We start from the raw sequence: 20,163 nt of genomic DNA on the forward strand, positions 1-20,163 counted from the left end.
CGACAGGAAAAATATTAGCTGCTAGTGATTTACCGTGTGAATCAGGAGGGCGACAGAAAATGAGTGTGCGGGAGGTTCAGAGATCAGAGTTCTATGGGATGCATGTATTACACTTCACAAAACAGACATCGTCGTATTCACGAAATGTTCGAAACAAACCATTAACTTGTACCATAAGCACCGAATGAAAAATGGCGCGCCACAGTCATCGCAAAGGCTCGAACCATCACGGTCGAAGGCAAACTCCTTGGGAATCACAAACCTTGCAGGACGTGCAACTAGGTATCCCCAATTACTGCATATAGAATCACATTAGTGTAACGGTGTAATGAAATCTGATGGAATGTGATGGCATGCAAACGAATACGAAACAGTCTGTCGTGGAGCTTTTCGTGAAACTGACTATCCTTTAAGGTGTAGCTGCGGATAGTGCGATAATATGTTTTATAGGCACAGGAAAACAAACATCCTTAGGTTGAATTTGTCCGGTAGTTCCAAGTGGTATGAATTGCAACGTCACACACTTTTCAGGAGGGATAGTTTGCCCTAAAGGAGCATGATTTTTAGGCACGAAGCAGGAATCAAGCAAAAGCAAGGCATTTTGACCAGTTATTGGCCAAAAGTAGTGCTCAAACTTTAGCTGTAGTTCTCCTAAGACCATTTTCCCACTCTTGCTTACTGTGACGTAAATATTCCCTACTGCCCCTGCAAGATCACACACACGAGAAAGAATCATAGGGGGCAAAGCACCCCCAACTTTCCGTGGCACAATGAATAAGTTTCGAGCCAATTTACTATCCAGATTAACAGTCGGCATAATTGTATACGAGTGCTTTAAGGCATTGACGTTGACACAACTCTCTCAGTACCTCTGATTATCGGGGTTCCTTTCATATGCATTTCCTCTTCAAATTCCAATTGGTCGGATTTGAAAACAAGTTCCCTAATGAGCGATGAGATAAGTTTGTTTATCTCATTTACAAATTTTCGGGCTGATTCTGCAGTTTTCTGTGCATGGTCAAGTTACGTTTTATTTGAAATTTCGTTGTCTTACGTCTTCCAATACTGTAGCACTGTTTGAAGTTATGCAACCATCCATTGCTTCCGTTCAAATCACTTTAATCTATGTCGCACGCAATTTAATGTGCATAACGTAGTAGGTCACTATCATTCATATCCTGTAGATTGTATCGAGCATCTTTGAAACGCGCAAACACCAGTTTTTGTAACAAGTGCGCCTTGTCCTTCCTTGACTATCTGTAGCTTTTCTTATGTACTACAGGGTCATATTGCTCTGGACTTATTCGTAATCTGTTGACAATTGTTTCTTTAATTTGCTGTGGATGATCTTCCATGTACGTAATTATGTTTAGTAGCTGCTCCTTGGACAACAATTGTTCTTTACTACGTTTCACTGGAGACGGGATTTCTGGCTCCCTGTCCGACAAGGATGATGAACTACATCGGTCGAGACCTGTTTCTGTGCCACTTTGACTTGTTAAGCTCGTATCGTCATCGTTGTATACGACACCACACATTCCACTAACTCATCTTGCAGAAACCCTAATACTTCATCTGCCACTTCCTTTTCGCTCTGCGAAATTCCTTGTGTTCCTTCCTGAAGAAATGTCAACTTCGGCAACTGTTGTTGTAGATGTAACGCAACGTTTGCTTCGTTTACCGTTGCTCTCTCTCTGATTTGTATCAACACCATCAGCACTGTAACACTGATGTGAGTTACTCGTGGACTAAGACGTTCAAATACGCTCTGTAGCCTCATGCTGTGCTCACGATTTGCGATTCGATACCTCCAATCCCGCCCCCTGTTGCCATTAGCAGCCAATATTGTGGCTGCATGGGAGAAAATATGTGGGGCGTCGAATGCTGTAAACACCATTGACCTTTTGCTACGTCACACTCAGGGGGTTCCGTGTGAGACTTATAGCGTCACTGCCTCACGTGTCCAAGCTCGATGTCGACTGACCTCTTCACCTGAGAGGTGAGCTATCTCAGCAGCGGGAGGGTGAAATCCAGTGCTGGCACACAGCCTACCCTTCGCAAAGAATACCCGAGGATCCGCAAAGAAAAATGTTCCTATCTGATGGGTCGATCACTAATAATAGTGTTACATACCTTCACTCCATTAGACACTGCGCAGATGTTTTTGAATTTAAAAAAATGGCTCTGAGCACTATGGGACTTAACATCTATAGTCATCAGTCCCCCAGAACTTAGAACTACTTAAACCTAACTAACCTAAGGACATCACACACATCCATGCCCGAGGCAGGATTCGAACCTGCGACCGTAGCAGTCACGCGGTTCCGGACTGAGGGCCTTAACCGCGAGACCACCGCGGCCGGCTTTTGAATTTAAACCAGGTATTCGGCGTAGAGTGTAATCATGAACTGTACAGTACCACCTCTTCTCCATTCGCCGGCCGAATACCGGCTATCAAAATTTATTTATGACCAGTGTTCAAAGTGAACTAGCCTGGGTCATGGAGCTCCACTATGGAGGCTGGATGATTCACTTTCCTACACCGGAGGAGGAAGAATTAAGATTGACATTTGAATTACATCCAGGAGAAACGGGGTTCAAATTCTCTTCGGATAATCTGGATTTAGGTTTTCAATGATTTTCCTGAATCAGCTACAGTGGCTGTCAGGCGAACTCTTAAGCAAGGCCACGCTCACTTTGTTCCGCATTCTTATCCAGTCCAAGCTAATGTCGGGTAACTAAGGACCTCTATGTCAACAGAACGTTCAACTCTGACCTTACGTGTGAGGATCAATAATAGTCACTGCCACGCGAATCCATAAGACAACAAGAGCTAGTGCGCTGGAGACAATGAGTGTTAAACTCTCCTTCAGAATCACTAACATAGAAGATTGTCATACGATTCAAATCGTGTAGTTTGAATGGGGACGAACAGTAAGCATTCGTGCATATGGTAATTTGTTGTGGAGCTGCAAGCTGTGCGGCAAGTAATGTCATTACAGTCATGTTGACGACAACGAAATAAAACGAACAGAAATAATCAAGTCTTGAATGGTCCACTTAAGTTGACGACTTGCTATGAAATTAATTATAAATAGCATAATTATTAGTGACATTTGCGTCTCAAGTGAGCCACGATTTTGTTCTGGGAATGGCTGTTAAGAAATACTATGTTTTAATTATTCATGTGAATTTAATAATCTCTGTGACGTGCCATGTCGCAAACGTGAGAGCATTTACGGATAGAGATGTGACCAGGAGATATCTGTTCGGAAAGAGCAAACTGGAGCAGTCCAACTGCAGTTCTCTCCATGAGATGAACAAGAATATTTTAATTCAACAGGACTTCCATTTGCATCAAGCTGTTGTGCAAACAATTATTTTTTTCAGTGTTGTATTGTTGTAATAGAGGAAGAGGCATTATTTGCATTTTTAATTCAGTACCTGCCATAGACCAGGTTCAGATGGGAAACACTTTGGGTGGAAGGTACTCCGCTCAACCTCTCCTCTAAAAGCGCTTCGTCCTTCGAGGTCGATGGTGAACAGATATCAAGTCATTATGTTGTATTAATTTCAGGAATAAGATAGAGATAATGTAGTCCTAATATAATGTTTGAAATAGCTTCATTTATTTCGTTTCATGACAAAAAGTGGCAGTATCAAAGTAGGGAGACATTTTTGTTTTGTCCATTTTATTAAATAACTTTAGCGGCGAGAGATTTAGGAAAGATGATGGGGTTCGAAATCTGTAAGTGGCTTATTACGCTATGTTATTTTATCCATGTTGGATTTCGACGACTGTTGATACTCTATGTCATGACTGTATAATTTTCTGTACAAATAGTGATTAGTGTCCGGACTTTAACGAACATATGGTGTATTCCTTATCAGAACATAATATCACCTTAAAAATCACACGAATTTCTTGAAAGACTTAAACACTAATTTCGAATAACTAAATCCAGCAGAGTTCATTATTCGTTTCAAAGGCGGATACAGAATTAATAGCTGCGAGAGCTAAACGGTAGCAGTACCTAGCCTAGCTGTCAGATAGTTCAGGTTTTTCGGCATTTCCGTGACGCTCCCCTGTGAGTCAAACAAATCCGTGACCATTCCTGCCGCCCTTCTCCATACGCTTCCAATACACTGTGTTATTCCTATTTTGTATGAATCCCACACGTATGAGCAATATAAGATCGATCGAATGAATGTTTCGTAACAAACTCCAGAGAGTAGCCTGAGCGATGGTGAGCAATTGGAGCCATGCGAGCGTTCGTGTTGTCACACGAATGGACAAATTTAACGTGTCATACGACTTGGAGGAGCGTTACATGTTCATTTTATCCTGGGCCAGATCGTGGATGCTACACCTCTTAGGCAATGCAATGTGATAACTGTAGCAACGAATAGACGGACCACGTTGTAGCAAATTAGTCGTAAATTCAACGCTGAACAACATCAACTGGTCACAGAGACGCCATCCAGAGTCATTTCCTTCTTGCAGAGTACAGGATACGCCGCATTACAAGGTTACCTCTGCTCACTGCGCGTCTAATAAATGCAGGAACACCGCAGTAGAACGTTCGATGCATGGAACAACGCCGCTTGAATTGTTGAGGCACGATATCAGCTGATAGCAGGGAATACGTAGGTAGAAAACTACATGTAGCAATGTAGGACGCTCATTAACAGGAGATGGTTCAGGAAAGTGGTCGACAATTCTCATTTAAGAGATGTTTACTCGAGGTGAAATTGTGCACATCCGCTGGAAACTGGGTGGGTATATTGCACACCCTCAGCTATGCCAATGATTAATTTTGCACCAGTCAGCCACATACTCAGGGAGCGTGAGTGGGACCAGAACGTCATTTTCCCATCGGTTGATACAAGAGGCCTCCAAATTGCTGTGCTGGCCAGTATGATACTGAGTAGCATCACAAGAGCATCATGTGAATGTGCACGCGTTCGACAGCAGGTTCCCCAGCTGGACGAGTTCGAGAGCGGCCGGGCGCATCGTGAAGCTGTGGGAGGCTGGGAGGTCCTATCGTCGTATCGCGCGCCACACCAGTCGCACGGACACCACCATTGCCCGTTGTTGGCGGGAATGAACGCAGGAAGGCTTGCATGCACGACTTGTAGGATCTGGGGATCCGACACGCACTACGAGCAGGAAGGACTTATAGACCGTCTGCCATGTGTGATCAGATCCAATGGCAATGATAGAGGCCAATCAGTCCTCTATGCATCATGCCGTAAGTTCTAATACTATTGGCAGGTGGCTGCATGTTGCAGGGATCACTGCACGCCGACCGTTACGATGCCTTCCACTCACGCACGCACACCGACGGACATGAGGCCCTGCAGTCTGGTAGTGCGTCATCTTTAGTGACACGTTCTGCTTTTGCCTTGGAGGCGACGAACAATGGGTGTATCTCTGGACGCGTAGTGGAGAGCTCCTTGAAGATCAGTTTGTGGTCTCCCGTCATAAGGCTGCGAGCCTGTTGTGGTGTGGGAAGCGATATACTATGGCACCCATTCACTGTTAGTGTTCGTAACGGTTTCCGTGGCAGCCACGTGGTACCTAAATGGGACCCTGCATCCGGTGGCTCTTCCGTTTGTGGACGCCCACGCCCATACCCTATTTCAAAAGGATGACACTCATCGTCACATCGCTGCCACCTCCCCAGTCTGCGTTGTAGCTGTGGATACTTTGCCATGGCCAGCGGCATCACCTGATCTCTCCCTGATCAAGAATGTGTGGGGTCCCATAGCGTGTATCATCGGGACTTCCCCTCCATCCACCAATCTGCGGGAACTGCGCCCTCAGATGCAAGCGACGTGGGATGGAATATCACAGGACTACATGCTAGAGCTGTTCAACTCCATGACGCGATGTCTGCAATCTTGTCTTCACAACCATGGAGGCCCGACGCTGTAGTTTCACTGAGGTGACAAAAGTCATGGGATAGAGATATACACATATACAGATGGTGGTAGTATCGCGTACAAAAGGTATAAAACGGCAGGGAATTGGTGGAGCTTTCATTTGCACTCAGTTAATTCATGTGAAAAGATTTCCAACGTGATTATGGCTGCGGGAATGAACAGACTTTGAACGTTGAATGGTAGTTGGAGCTAGATGTTTGGGACATTCCATTTCGGAATTTAATATTCTGATATCCACAGTGTCAAGAGCATGCCGAGAATACCAAATTTCAGGCATTGCCTCTCACCACGGACAACGCAGTCGCCGAATGCCTTCACTTAAAGACCGGTTTAAATGGCTCTGAGCACTATGGGACTTAACATCAGTGGTCATCAGTCCCCTAGAACTTAGAACTACTTAAACCTAACTAACCTAAGGACATCACACACATCCATGCCCGAGGTAGGATTCGAACCTGCGACCGTAGAAGTCGCGCGGTTCCGGACTGCGGGCCTAGAACCGCGAGACCACCGCGACCGGCTCTAGAGCACTTGCCCGCGAAAGGCAAAGGTCCCGAGTTCGAGTCTCGGTTGGGCACACAGTTTTAATCTGCCAGGAAGTTTCATATCAGCGCATACTCCGCTGCAGAGTGAAAATCTCATTCTGGAAACATCCCCCAGGCCGTGGCTAAGCCATGTCTCCGCTGTGTCCTTTCTTTCAGGAGTGCTAGTCCTGCAAGTTTCGTAGGAGAGCTTCTGTAAAGTTTGGAAGATAGGAGACGACATACTGGCAGAAGTAAAGCTGTGAGTACCGGGCGTGAGTCGTGCTTCGGTGGCTCAGATGGTAGAGCACTTGCCCGCGAAAGACAAAGGTCCCGAGTTCGAGTCTCGGTCGGGCACACAGTTTTAATCTGCCAGGAAGTTTCAAGGAACACTAGTGTTTAACGTCCCGTCAACGACTGGTATTTTGAAAGGTATCATGCTGTCATTTACCTCAAGCAATTTAAGGAAAGTATATAAAACAGATCTGGATGACCAGATAGAGATTTTAGTACTATGCGAACCAAATACGATTCCATTGTAATAACCTCTGCGCCCCTTTGTTCAGGCTTGAAAACGGAGTCGAAATATTAGTTACATGTTCATATATTCCTGATATCATATTACCTAGGTTAAAAAAATTGTAGTACAATATATGTTCATTCATTAGTAGTGTTAGCACCTGTCATACGACAGTTTTCTTGATTGTGTGAAACAGACAGAAACAATGTTTGGTATTGTTTCACACGCTTTTCGAATATCTGACAAAAATGTGGTTTTCTTAGAGCACAGACATTCCTCGGGACACAATTTCTCTTATTTCTACCAAGTATAATGAAGAGCCAAAGAAAGTGGTACACCTGCCTAATATCGTATAGGACCCTCGCAAGCACGCAGAAGTGCCGCAACACGACGTGACGACTTGATTAATGTCTGAAGTAGTGCTGGAGGGAACTGACACAATGAATCCTGCACGGCTGTCCATAAATCCGTAAGTGTACGCGGGGGTGGTGACCTTTCCTGAACAGCATCTTGCAAGGCATCCCAGATATGCTCAATAATCTACATCTACATCCATACTCCGCAAGCCACCTGACAGTGTGTGGCGGAGGGTACCCTGAGTACCTCTATCGGTTCTCCCTTCTATACCAGTCTCGTATTGTGCGAGGAAAGAAGGATTGTCGGTATGCTTCTGTGTGGGCTCTAATCTCTCTGATTTTATCCTCATGGTCTCTTCGCGAGATATACGTAGGAGGGAGCAATATACTGCTTGATTCTTCGGTGAAGGTATGTTCTCGAAACTTTAACAAAAGCCCATACCGAGCTACTGAGCGTCTCTCCTGCAGAGTCTTCCACTGGAGTTTATCTATCATCTCCGTAACGCTTTCGCGATTACTAAATGATCCTGTAACGAAGCGCACTGCTCTCCGTTGGATCTTCTCTATCTCTTCTATCTCTTCTATAATGTTCATGTCTGTGGAGTCTGGTGGCCAGCGTAGTGTTTAAACTTAGAAGAGTGTTCCTGGAGCCACTCTGGACGTGTGGGGTGTCACATTATCCTGCTGGAATTTCCCAAGTCCGTCGGAATGCACAATGGACATGAATGGATTTGGATTGTTTGGGGGAAGAGACCAAACAGCGAGGTCATCGGTCTCATCGGGTTAGGGAAGGACGGGGAAGGAAGTCGGCCGTGCCCTTTCAAAGGAACCATCCCAGCATTTGCCTATAGCGATTTAGGGAAATCACCGAAAACCTAAATCAGGATGGCCGGACGCGGGATTGAACCGTCGTCCTTCCGAATGCGAGTCCAGTGTGCTAACCACTGCGCCACCTCGCTCGGTCGGACATGAATGGATGCAGGTGACCAGACAGGATGCATACTTACATGTCACCTGACAGAGTCGTATCTAGACGTATCAGGGGTCCCATACCACTACAACTACATCATGACAGAGCCTCCACCAGCTTGAAGAGTGCCCTGCTGCTATGCGGGGTCCGTGGATTCATGTGGTTTTCTCCCCACACGAACAAGTGCATTCGCTCGATACAATTTGAAACGAGACTCGTCAGACCAGGCAACATGTTTCCAGTCATCAACATTCCAATGTCAGTGTTGCTGGGCACGGGCGAGGCATCAAGCTAATTATCTGCAGTCATCAAGGGTACACGAGTGTGTCTTCGGCTCCGAAAGCCCATATCGATGATGTTTCGTTAAATGGTGCGCGCGCTGACACTTGCTGAAGGTCCAGCATTGGAATGCGCAGCAATTTGCGGAATGGGTTGCACTTCTGTCACGTTGAACGGTACTCTTCAATCTTCGTTGGTCCCTTTCTTGCAGGATCTTCTTCCATCTTCAGCGAGGTCGGAGATTTGATGTCTTATGGGATTACTGGTATTCACGGTACATTCATGAAGAGGTTGTTCGGGAAAATCCCCACTCTATCGCTACCTCAGAGATGCTGTGTTCCATCACACGAACCTGCCATTTGAGGGAGCAGTAGATGATCTGAGAACTGCGCCATACACTTATTGTCTTATTTAGGCATTGCGGATCGCAGCATCGTATTCTGCCTGTTTACATGTCTCTGTATTTGAATACACATGCCTATACCAGTTGCTTTGGTGCTTCAGTGTATAGACACTGTCTACTCTGGTTTCTGCAACAAAAATCCACTGTGGACAAGTGATACTTGAAAACAATGAGAAAATTCACAAAAAAAACTAAAATTGTATACTACATTCGGCCGCAGCGATGTCGGAGATTTTATGTTTTACCGGATTCCTGATATTCACGGTACACTCTTGAAATGGTCGTACGGGAACATCCCCACTTCATCGCTACCTCGGAGACGCTGTGCCCCATCGCTCGTGCGCCGACTATAACACAACGTTCAAACTCACTTAAATTTTGATAACCTACCATTGTAGCAACAGTAACCGATCTAACAACTGGGCCAGACACTTGTTGTCTTATATTGGCGTTGCCGACCGCAGCACCGTATGCCTGTTTACATATCTCAGCATTTGAATACGCAAGCCTATACAAGTTTCTTTGGCACTTCAGTGTAACTGGACACTTGATTTGCGTTTAGACTTTTAAACTGTTACAGTGCGACGTACCTGCAAGACAACCTTGTTGTCCGGCTCGACGAACTCGGGCGACCTGGTGAGGATGGGAGGCGACGTGGAGTGGCTGGACTCGTTGGCCGTGGAGCTGCCTCTGGACGAGCCGCTGGGCGACCACGCCGCCGATGACGTCCGCAGGCTGATGCCGTTCGGCTGCAGACCTGTCACCAACAAATCTCATTCTGACGCTATCACTCTCAGTACTGACGAGACGAACGCTACTGTTATACATCACTCGACAAAGCTAACTGCGGAGCTGGCAGTAGTGGTGTAAGTGGGCTGTTTAGGTTTTTATGTTGGTAACGTCGCGTAGCGCTCTGTATGAAAATCACTGACTGTGCTGTGTCCAGTATGTGGCTGGTTTGCATTGTTGGAATATTTGCTATTGTAGTGTTGGGCAGATGGATGTGAACAGCGCGTAGCGTTGCGCAGTTGGAGGTGAGCCGCCAGCAGTGGTGGATGTGGGGAGAGAGATGGCAGAATTTTGAGAGCGGACGATCTGGACGTGTGTCCATCAGAAAAAGTAGATTTGTAATATTGGATATCATGAACTGATATATATGTGATGACTTTTGAACATTATTAAAGTAAATACATTGTCTGTTCTCTATCAAAATCTTTCATTTGCTAACTATGCCTATCAGTAGTTAGTGCCTTCAGTAGTTAGAACCTCTGATTTAGCTGGCAGTATTGGCGCTCGCTGTGTGGCAGTAGTTCGAGTAACGAAGATTTTTGTGAGGTAAGTGATTCATCAAAGGTATAGGTTATTGTTAGTCAGGGCCATTCTTTTGTAGGGATTATTGAAAGTCAGATTGCGTTGCGCTAAAATTATTGTATGTCAGTTTAGTGTTGATCAGAATAAGTAAAGAGAGAAATGTCTGAGTACGTTCAGTTTTGCTCAGGTGTTTAAAAATGAAATAACGTAAAAGTTTACCAGCACAGTCATTTATAATTTTCCAAAGGGGACGTTTCAGTGGGAACTAACTTGGTCACGTGAAAAGGCACAGCCACTTTCCATTTCCAGCGCTCTTAACTAACAGTCTAAGTAAAGATAGCGTTCGTAGAAAATGCCTTATACGTCTAAAAAGTAATGCCTCCGTATTTTTCATTCTGTTCTCAGTATCGGCTGAGGTATTAAATGTCACGCATATTGCTCTGTCGGCTTTCCTGCTTCACTGATGCAAGTTGCAACCCTCTACCGCTAGCGGGCTCCGAATTGTAGCGTATAAAATGGCGATATGTTACGTAACTATGTCGATGAGTGAGAAACAGCGCACTGTCATCGAGTTTCTAACTGCAGAAAACGTGCCTCCAATTGAAATCCATAGAAGAATGAAAGCTGTGAACCGTGATTATTGTATCGACATCAGTATTGTGTGACGTTGGATTGTTCGTGCTCGTAATGAAGGAAACGGTGGTGCTACCCTCAGCATGTATGACAGAGCTCGGAGTGGACAACAGCGTAAGGCAGCCGACGAAACTAATCAGAGTCGTGTTAATGAATTCATCACAGAAAGTCATAGTATAACACAGATACGGCTCTCAGGTAAGTGTGGGTATCACGAGGCCATCATTACATAATTGCGGCACAGAAAAGTGTGTGCATTTTGGGTGCCTCGCATGCCCACTCCGACATGAAACATCTGTCAATAATTTCTTTAGCGTCTTGAGCGTGAAGGTGACGGGTTCCTTAACAACACTGTGATAGGTGATGAAAGCTGGGTTCACCATTTTGAGCCAGAAAACAAGGGAGCAAACTTAACGAACACCTTCGAGGACTTCACTTTCATGGTTATGGAGGGATGCAAACAGAGGTGACGTTGTGGCTTCATAAAGAAAGTCAAACATTCTACAGTGATGGTATCAACAAACCGGTGTTTCTGTGGGAAAATTGTGTTCGTCGCCAGGGTGGTGATACTGAAAAATAAATATGTAGACATGACGAATAAATATGCAGAATTTTAATAAGATTTATTTTTTAAACTTTACGAGCTTTTGCGTAAAAAAATTCGGAGGCATTACGTTTTGGCACGCCCTTGTACATCCATACTGTGCAAACAATTGCGACCTGCATGGCAGATGGTACATCCCCTTGTACCAGCTATTAGGAGTTCTTTCCGTTTCATATTCCAACAGCCTTGCCGCGGTGGTAACACCATTTCCCGTCAGATCACCAAAGTTAAACGCTGTCGGGCTTGGCTGGCACTTGTACGGGTCAACGTCCGGGCCTACCGAGTACTGTTAGCAAATGTGGTGCACTCAGCCCTTGTGAGCACAACTGAGGATCTGTTCGATTGAGAGGTAGCGGCGCGGGTCAGAAACACTGACAACACACAGGAGAGCGGTGTGCTGTCTACATGCTCCTCCGTATCCACATACGATGGTGTCTCAGGGTCGAGGATGACACGGCGGCCGGTCGGTACCGTTGGGCCTCCAAGGCCTGTTCAGAAGATTTTGTTTTCCGTTTCGTACACCTATGCAATGTGAAAGGAATGATTGCTTGAACGCCTCTGTGCAGGCTGCAATTAGAATAATCTTGCGCCAGGATCCCTATGGGAGGGGATTGAAGTATAGCTGTACATCACTTAAAGCTGATTCTCGAAACTTTGTAAGTAGGTTCTCTCCGGACAGTGTGAATCTATCTTCATGTGCCTACCAATTTAATTTCTTCAGCATCACTGTAACTCTTCCACGGGTCCAACAAACTTGTGTACGTTCAAATCCCCCCGTTAGGCTTATTTAGTAAGGCTCCCATATTTTTGAGCAATATTCTAGAATGGGTCGCATGAGTGTTTTGTAAGGAGTCTCTTTTGCAGACTGATTACATTTCTCTAGAATTCTAGCAATGAACCTGCTTTACTGGAGCCCATGTGATCGATCCACTTCACATGCCTACAGATTGTTACACTCAGGTATTTGGATTAGTTGACCAATTCGAATTATGTCTCACTGATATAGCAGTCACAGGGCACTACATGTTTTATTTTGTATGAACTGCGCAACCTCACACTTCTGAACATTTAACGTAAGTGGCCGAGTTTTGCGCCATTTTGAAATATTATCATCATCCTACTGAATATTAGTGTAACTTTTCTCAGAGGGTATTTCATTATAGATAACCGCACCATCTGCAAAAAGTTTGAAGCTGCAGTTAATATTGTCCTCAAGCTTATGAATATACAGCTTGAAAGGGAAGGGTTTCCGCACACCTCCCTGAGGCATACCTGTCGATAACACTCCATCCGAGATAAGTTGATACGTCCTGCCTATCAATAAATTGTCAAACTAGTGACAAATTTCATTTGATACACCATACAATCGTCCTTTAAATAATAAGGCGCAGCTCCCCAACTGAGAATTTTTGGAGCGTTATGGGCATGACTTTCCAACCATCTCGGGATTTTGACGATCTAACGCCCCAATTGGACAGAATTTGGCACGCTACCCTTCAGGAGGATATCCAGGAACTCTATCAATAAACGCCATACATAAGGGAGAGAGGTGGAGCTGCGAGTTATTGACTTTCTGAATTTGTGAAATTCTTTCTCTTGAATAAATCATCCAATTCTTGTGAAACGGTAATCATTTGTTTTTCTATATATGTACATAATATCTACCGATTTCCATCCCATTCAGACAATTCCTCCGTAGTGCGTTGTCTTTTTCTTTGTCTTTTTGTCTTAGAGTGTATAATGACGTGTAATGTGGCCATATGAATATGTGGAATTATGCGTCATCTTTGGTTGAAAGTAAATAGCGCAATGCGCATGTAGTATGTGGTTAACATAGTGCTACATTAAGTATAATTAGAGAGAAGAGCAGGTCCCCATTACCTGTTGGAGGCAGTCTGGTCCGCGTGATGACTAGGTCAGGTAACTTCCATTGCTCCGTGTCTTCATTCCACGATGCTTCCTTTTTTATTGCTTCCAAATCACTGTCGACAAAGAAGTACTCGATTATTCTCACTGAACGAGACAGTCCAGTATTTCGCACGGTTCAGTTGAAAAAAAAAGCCAATTTTAAAGAACGTACAGTACTCAAAGAAAAATCATTACGGGAAACTTTTCATTTTCTTTACAGTCATATTATTTTAGGTTATACGGATGCGGGTATGTAAAAGGAAACAGTTCAGCAATGGCATAAATAATATACACCAGGGAAAATAATATTGCATAATGTAAAACTGAATAATACGAAGTGCTAATTGTACACCTGCTGATTTTAAACTTAAGAAATTTTAAATCGCTTCTTGTTCCGTTGAAAGTGAAGGAGCAGTGTACGGATTAAATATACCCGGTGTAGTCTGGGACTCACTGTCGCCGATGTTCTAATTCAGAACCAAGTGGCCTAGCGGTTCTAGGCGCTTCAGTCTGGAGCCGCGCGACCGCTGCGGTCGCAGGTTCGAATCCTGCCTCGGGCATGGATGTGTGTGATGTCCTTAGATTAGTTAGGTTTAAGTAGTTCTACGTTCTAGGGGACTGATGACCTCAGAAGTTAAGTCCCATAGTGCTCAGAGCCTTTTTTTTTTTTTTTTTTTTTAACCAGTACCAAGATCAAAGTACGCATCCAAACGCTGAGTGTTTATCTCTGCGCACGAATAGCGCAGTTATCAGGATGCGTACCAATAGGTGTTTATTCTCCTGTTGTTAACATGTGCAATCTCTAGAAAATGATTGCTCAGTAAATGCAATATCTCATCAAAAGTCTTCGGAGACTCCCCTGTAATGCAGAATAGACCGCCAGATGCCACGAAAGACGGACCTTCAAGTAGAAAAGGAGGTGGGGAGTATTTTGTTGTTAGTAGAGAAGCAGCGACAGCAGAATGGTTCCGTCAGCACAGCTCTGTAATTTCGAATATGGCCTATCATTGGATGCCACTGAGTATTTAACCGAAAAATTGGTTCAAATGGCTCTGAGCACTATGGGACTTAACATCGGAGGTCATCAGTCCCCTAGAACTTAGAACTACTTAAACCTAACTAACCTAAGGGCATCACACACATCCATGACCGAGGCAGGATTCGAACCTGCTACCGTAACGGCCTCGCGGTTCCAGACTGAAGCGCCTAGAACCGCTCGGCCACTAGTTAACCGAGCGACATAGCGCAGTGGTTAGTACATTGGACTAGCATTCGGGAAAAAGACGGTTCAAAACCCAGCCTGGCCATTCATGTTTGGGTTTTCCCTGATTTTTCCTAAATGGCTACGGGCTAATGCTGGGATGGTTCGTTTGAAAGTGACACGGCTGATATCCTTCTCCATCCGTTCGTAACTGGAGGTTGTACTCTGTCTCTAATGATCGCGCTGCCGACGGGACGTTAAACTCAAATCTTCCTTCCCTCCTTCCTGAGTAACAAATACATCAGGGTCACCTCAACTGTTGTACAGCTGTCCAAGCAGACTGTTGGTGATGTGACTGTGAAGTGGAAACGCAAAGGAACGATCACAGCTAAACCAAAACTATGCAGAGCACATGTATTGAAGCACAGGAACCTCGAGCATTGAGGAGAGCGATTGATCAAAGCTAAGCGACCCTTGAGGTGGTGTAAAGAGAGACTATACTGGACATCGGATGAACATAAACGAGTCATTTGGAACGATTAATCACGCTATACTCTGTGACTGTCCGATGGAAGGATTTGGGTTGGGCGAATGCTTGGAGAAATTTACCTGCCATGATGTGCAGTCCAAACATATACACTACTGGCCATTAGAATTGCAACACCACAAAGATGACGTGCCACAGACGCGAAGTTTAACCGACAGGAAGAAGATGCTATGATATGCAAATGATTAGCTTTTCAGAACATTCACACAAGGTTGGCGCTGGTGGCGACACCTACAATGTACAGACATGAGGAAAGTTTCCAACCGATTTCTCAGTCAAAAACAGCAGTTGACCGGCGTTGCCTGGCGAAACGTTGTTGTGATGCCTCGTGTAAGGAGGAGAAATGCGTACCATCACGTTTCTGAATTTGATAAAGGTCGGATTGTAGCCTATCGCGATTGCGGTTTATCGTATCGCGACATTGCTACTCGCGTTGGTCGAGATCCAATGACTGTTAGCAGAATATGGAATCGGTGGGTTCAGGAGGGTAATACGGAACGCCGGACTGGATCCTAACGGCCTCGTATCACTAGCAGTCGAGATGACAGGCATCTTATCCGCATGGCTGTAACGGATCGTGCAGCCACGTCTCGATCCCTGAGTCAACAGATGAGGACGTCTGCAAGACAGCAGTTCGACGACGTTTGCAGCAGCATGGACTATCAGCTCGGAGACCGTGGCTGCGGTTACCTTTGACGCTGCATCACAGACAGGAGCGCCTGCGATGATGTTCTCAACGACGAAACTGGGTGCACGAATGGCAAAACGTCATTTTTTCAGATGAATCTAGGTTCTGTTTACAGCATCATGATGGTCGCATCCGTGTTTGGCGACATCGCGGTGAACGCATATTGGAAGCGTGTATTCGTCATCGCCATACTGGCGTATCACCCGACGTGTTGGTATGGAGTACCATTGGTTACACGTCTCGGTTATCTCTTGTTCGCATTGACGGCACTTTGAACAGTGACCGTTACATTTCAGATGTGTTACGACCCGTGGCTCTACCCTTCATTCGATCCCTGCGAAACCTTACATTTCAGCAGGATAATGCACGACCGCATGTTGCAGGTCCTGTACGGGTCTTTCTGGATACAGGAAATGTTCGACTGCTGCCCTGGCCAGCGTATTCTCCAGATGTCTCACCAATTGAAAACGTCTGGTCAATGGTAACGGAGCAACTGGCTCGTCACAATACGCCAGTCACTACTTTTGATGAACTGTGGTATCGTCTTGAAGCTGCGTGGGCAACTGTACCTGTAGACGCCATCCAAGCTCTGTCTGACTGAATGCCCAGGCGTATCAAGGCCGTTATTACGGCCAGAGGTGGTTGTTCTGGGTAGATTTCTCATAATCTATGCACCCAAATTGCGTGAAAATGTAATCACATGTCAGTTCTAGTATAATATATTTGTCCAATATATTGTCCAATATATTTGTTTATCATTTGCATTTCTTCTTGGTGTAGCAATTTTAATGGCCAGCAGTGTAAGTACAGAGTAGGTAGAGTTACGGTACGGGAGTGTTTTTCGTGGTTAGGATGTGGTCCGCTTATTCGACTTCAGAAAACGCTAAATGTGGAAGGGTATGAGATCATTTTACAGCCTTGTGTGCTGCGTTTAGTAGGAGAACAGTTTATGGATGATGAGTGTTTTTATCAACATGATCATCCACCCTGTCATAAAGCATCATCTGTGAGGCAATGGTTTGTTGCCTATAAGATCCCTGAAGTGGCCTGGTCCGTCCCGAATCCCGTCCTGAACCCAATGAAACAACACTGGAGTAAGTTAGAACTTCGACTTCACTCCAGACCTAGGGTCCGACATCGCTATCTTCTCTGGCTCTTGAGGAAGAATAGGCTGCCATTCCTCCACAGACATCCAGACAGCTAATTGAAAGTGTCGCCAGCAGAGTTAACGGCATCATCAAGGCGAAGGCTGGGGATGCCCTATATTAATTTGCATTAACAGGTGTGCAAGTATTTTTTATCAGATAGTGTAGATTTGTGACGTTCCCGGAAAGGGCTGGGTCGCACAAGTGACAACGCACGGCTTCCGGTGTCACAGCAAAATTTCCAGCACCATTGCGTATAGTTAAAACCACAACTACTTTATACAAAACCCGGCTTGGCCAGTGCAGTATTTTGCATTGCATGCTGAGGACGAGTAGGCGTACGCACTTGCTTTCACCACTGGGCCAGTAATTTAGTCAAGTGGTGAGCGATTTAGCAGCTCTGCTTAATGAGGAAACGACAAGTGGGCGAGCTACGATTGTACATTGTGTCGCTGGTGGTCAACTGTCGACTGATGTGGACTGTGCTCTGCAAGTTGCTTTGGCGAATGAGGGCAAATGAAACAATAGATACTGCAGTGAAGCTTATCTTGTAAGAGATGGGACTCTCAGAGTTTATCCAGTCGTACAGGGACAGATGTTTTCATGGTTTCGGAAACTTATTTTAACTTTGTGGATAGATGCTATCCCGCGCCAGGGTTCCCGGGTTCGATTCCCGGCGGGGTCAGGGATTTTCTCTGTGTCGTGATGACTGGGTGCTGTGTTCTGTCCTTAGGTTAGTTAGGTTTACGTAGTTCTAAGTTATAGGTCACTGATGACCATAGATGTTAAGTCCCATAGTGCTCAGAGCCATTTGAACCATTTTGATAGATGCTGTTCCTCTCGCCAGAGCTGTCGATTAACCCATTAACTACCAAATATTTTTCTTCATTCTACATTTATTTATGGGTTGCATGATTGACATAGAGCCTAGGAAAAGGAAAGTAAAATGAAAAAAAACGAAATAACCTTGAAATAAACACTATTTTTAGTCGATCTCCAAATGGGGACCATGACACATGCTTCTCTCCTTTTATATTTTCCTTTATTTTCTGTCAGACAACAAAGCATTCAATACGAAGGCCCACAATCTACACAGAGTACTGCTTCTTTGCATTTTCCTTGTAAATTCCACATTTTATTTGCTTTCCAAAAGAGCTGTACAATGACAATGGTCTGATTTACTTCACCCTGATCAGAAGAAGCAGTGACATTGGGGTCATTTAGAACTTCTTCAATTTCCCTTAGAGGAAGTGCTTTATAGTGACTCATTGTGCCTGGGGAGAAAAGAAGAACAAAGAGCATGGAGCCCCCAGTATTCTCCTTACAGAACTAGTTGTTAAAGACCCAGAATAATGCCGGAAAGTTGCTTGAATTTTCTAATAGAAAAATTTTGACTTAAAATCCAGCGTACTGATTCTCATGTGAGAGTAGACAAACCCACAACAACAAAATTACAGACTGTGTTGACTTAAGGACTTTGGCATACTTCTTTCGTGCAGGGAAGGTAACCCTTTCAGTATTCATAACCTTGTGCCTTTAACTTTCTGCTCTTGAAACCCCAGAATTCCTTTCGGCTTTTCCAATTCGTTGATTTCTGCTGCCTTGGCTCTTTCATTTTTTCACGGCCGACATTTCATGTTCCACAAGCACTCCTGTTATACGTCAGCATTTACCAAATTGACTCCAAATTACCGTGACACTTGTCCACGAGAATCAGATAACCGACCAAAAGAGAGCACAACAAACACGGACAACTACTGTATTCTACTGACAGCGTCCATATCAGTACGATGATGCTCCAGTGATATTTGAGTTCGGGTGGCAGACTACGACACACAGAGTGAAATAATTTTGTGACTGACGTTTCAGCATGTCTAGGGGCCAAGCATCAGCCAGCCACAGCTCCACGCGGTTGCTATATTGCCTATTTTGCATGTACGTAGTATGTACATACTGAACCTTGACGAGCCGGCCGGAGTGACCGTGCGGTTCTAGGCGCTACAGACTGGAGCCGAGCGACCACTACGGTCGCAGGTTCGAATCCTGCCTCGGGCATGGATGTGTGTGATGTCTTTAGGTTAGTTAGGTTTAATTAGTTCTAAGTTCTAGGCGACTGATGATCTCAGAAGTTAAGTCGCATAGTGCTCAGAGCCATTTGAACCACTTTTTGAACCTTGACGAGGTAAGTGGCTACGGGAGCGGGGGGGGGGGCTCCAAACCACGAAATTAATTGTAACCATCACATCACAGGTCTGTTTACTAAATCACTCGCCACTTGAGTAACTTACTAGCCTAGTATGAAGTAGCCTCTGTTTACTTTTTCAGTACTTTGTGAGCACTGATATGTCTGAAATTAGTTTATTGTTGTTGTTTATAGCCTTATACAAACGACATTCATTTATCTGTAGGCTTCTGAGGTGAAAAGAGAGTGTGTAAGACTGTTCTTTGTGTTTAGTATGATGAACCAGAGACCATTTTTGATTACAATATGTTTTATCCCACAAGTCACTTTTCTACAATTTTTGCTCTTAATAAACAAACCGTAGCGCGGCAACAGGCAGAGAATTTCATACAGTGTTTTAAAAGATATATTAGTAAAACGAGTGAAAATACAATTTGGAACAGCTTGAGATAAATAATTTACTTTTTAGTGACTACATTTTTGTGTGCTCTCACATCGCTTGCCCCCTCACTCAGTGATGTCTGTGAACTTTGCAAAGAATTTCAGCAAATATCCCGATCTTGCAACTTCCTGGGGCACTTGGAAACACTTCGTATAATGCCCAGCTGAGAGGTGATTGGACGGTTTTGGATGCTTATTGTCATCAGGAAGGAAATAGGCTGGCTGCAGTCGATCAGTAGAAATGTTGATTAATTTATCTTTAATCTAGATGGTAAACCATGTATAAACGTTGAACCACCTCATAATAACCTTCATATTGTAGCCTGAGGCCACCGTCTAACTTGTCAGTTTCAACAAGCACATGACTTGTACTTTTTATATCCTAGTGGATGAAACGAGTTTTCTTTGGCGTTGTGAGTACACTCTGTAAGTTTCAGATCATTCATCCCTTTCTTAATTTCGATGACTTAAGCTGAAAGGTCAATATCCATTGAGATATGAGTTCCTG

At 44.6% G+C, this 20,163-nt stretch overlaps 1 protein-coding gene across 2 annotated transcripts in view; it reads right to left on the minus strand.

Annotated features, from left to right (window-relative positions):
• Nucleotides 1-20,163, minus strand: part of LOC126298495 (osmotic avoidance abnormal protein 3) — a 349,861-nt gene that overhangs the window by 80,615 nt on the left and 249,083 nt on the right. For both annotated transcript variants that reach the window (XM_049989832.1, XM_049989831.1), the window contains exons 14-15: nt 13,425-13,525; nt 9,586-9,752 (exon numbers count right to left, since the gene is read on the minus strand). In XM_049989832.1, the coding sequence (XP_049845789.1) occupies nt 9,586-9,752; nt 13,425-13,525 (268 nt within the window). The remainder of the gene's footprint in view (nt 1-9,585; nt 9,753-13,424; nt 13,526-20,163) is intronic.

Source organism: Schistocerca gregaria, chromosome X (assembly GCF_023897955.1).
Source record: "Schistocerca gregaria isolate iqSchGreg1 chromosome X, iqSchGreg1.2, whole genome shotgun sequence".
Lineage (NCBI taxonomy): Eukaryota > Metazoa > Arthropoda > Insecta > Orthoptera > Acrididae > Schistocerca > Schistocerca gregaria.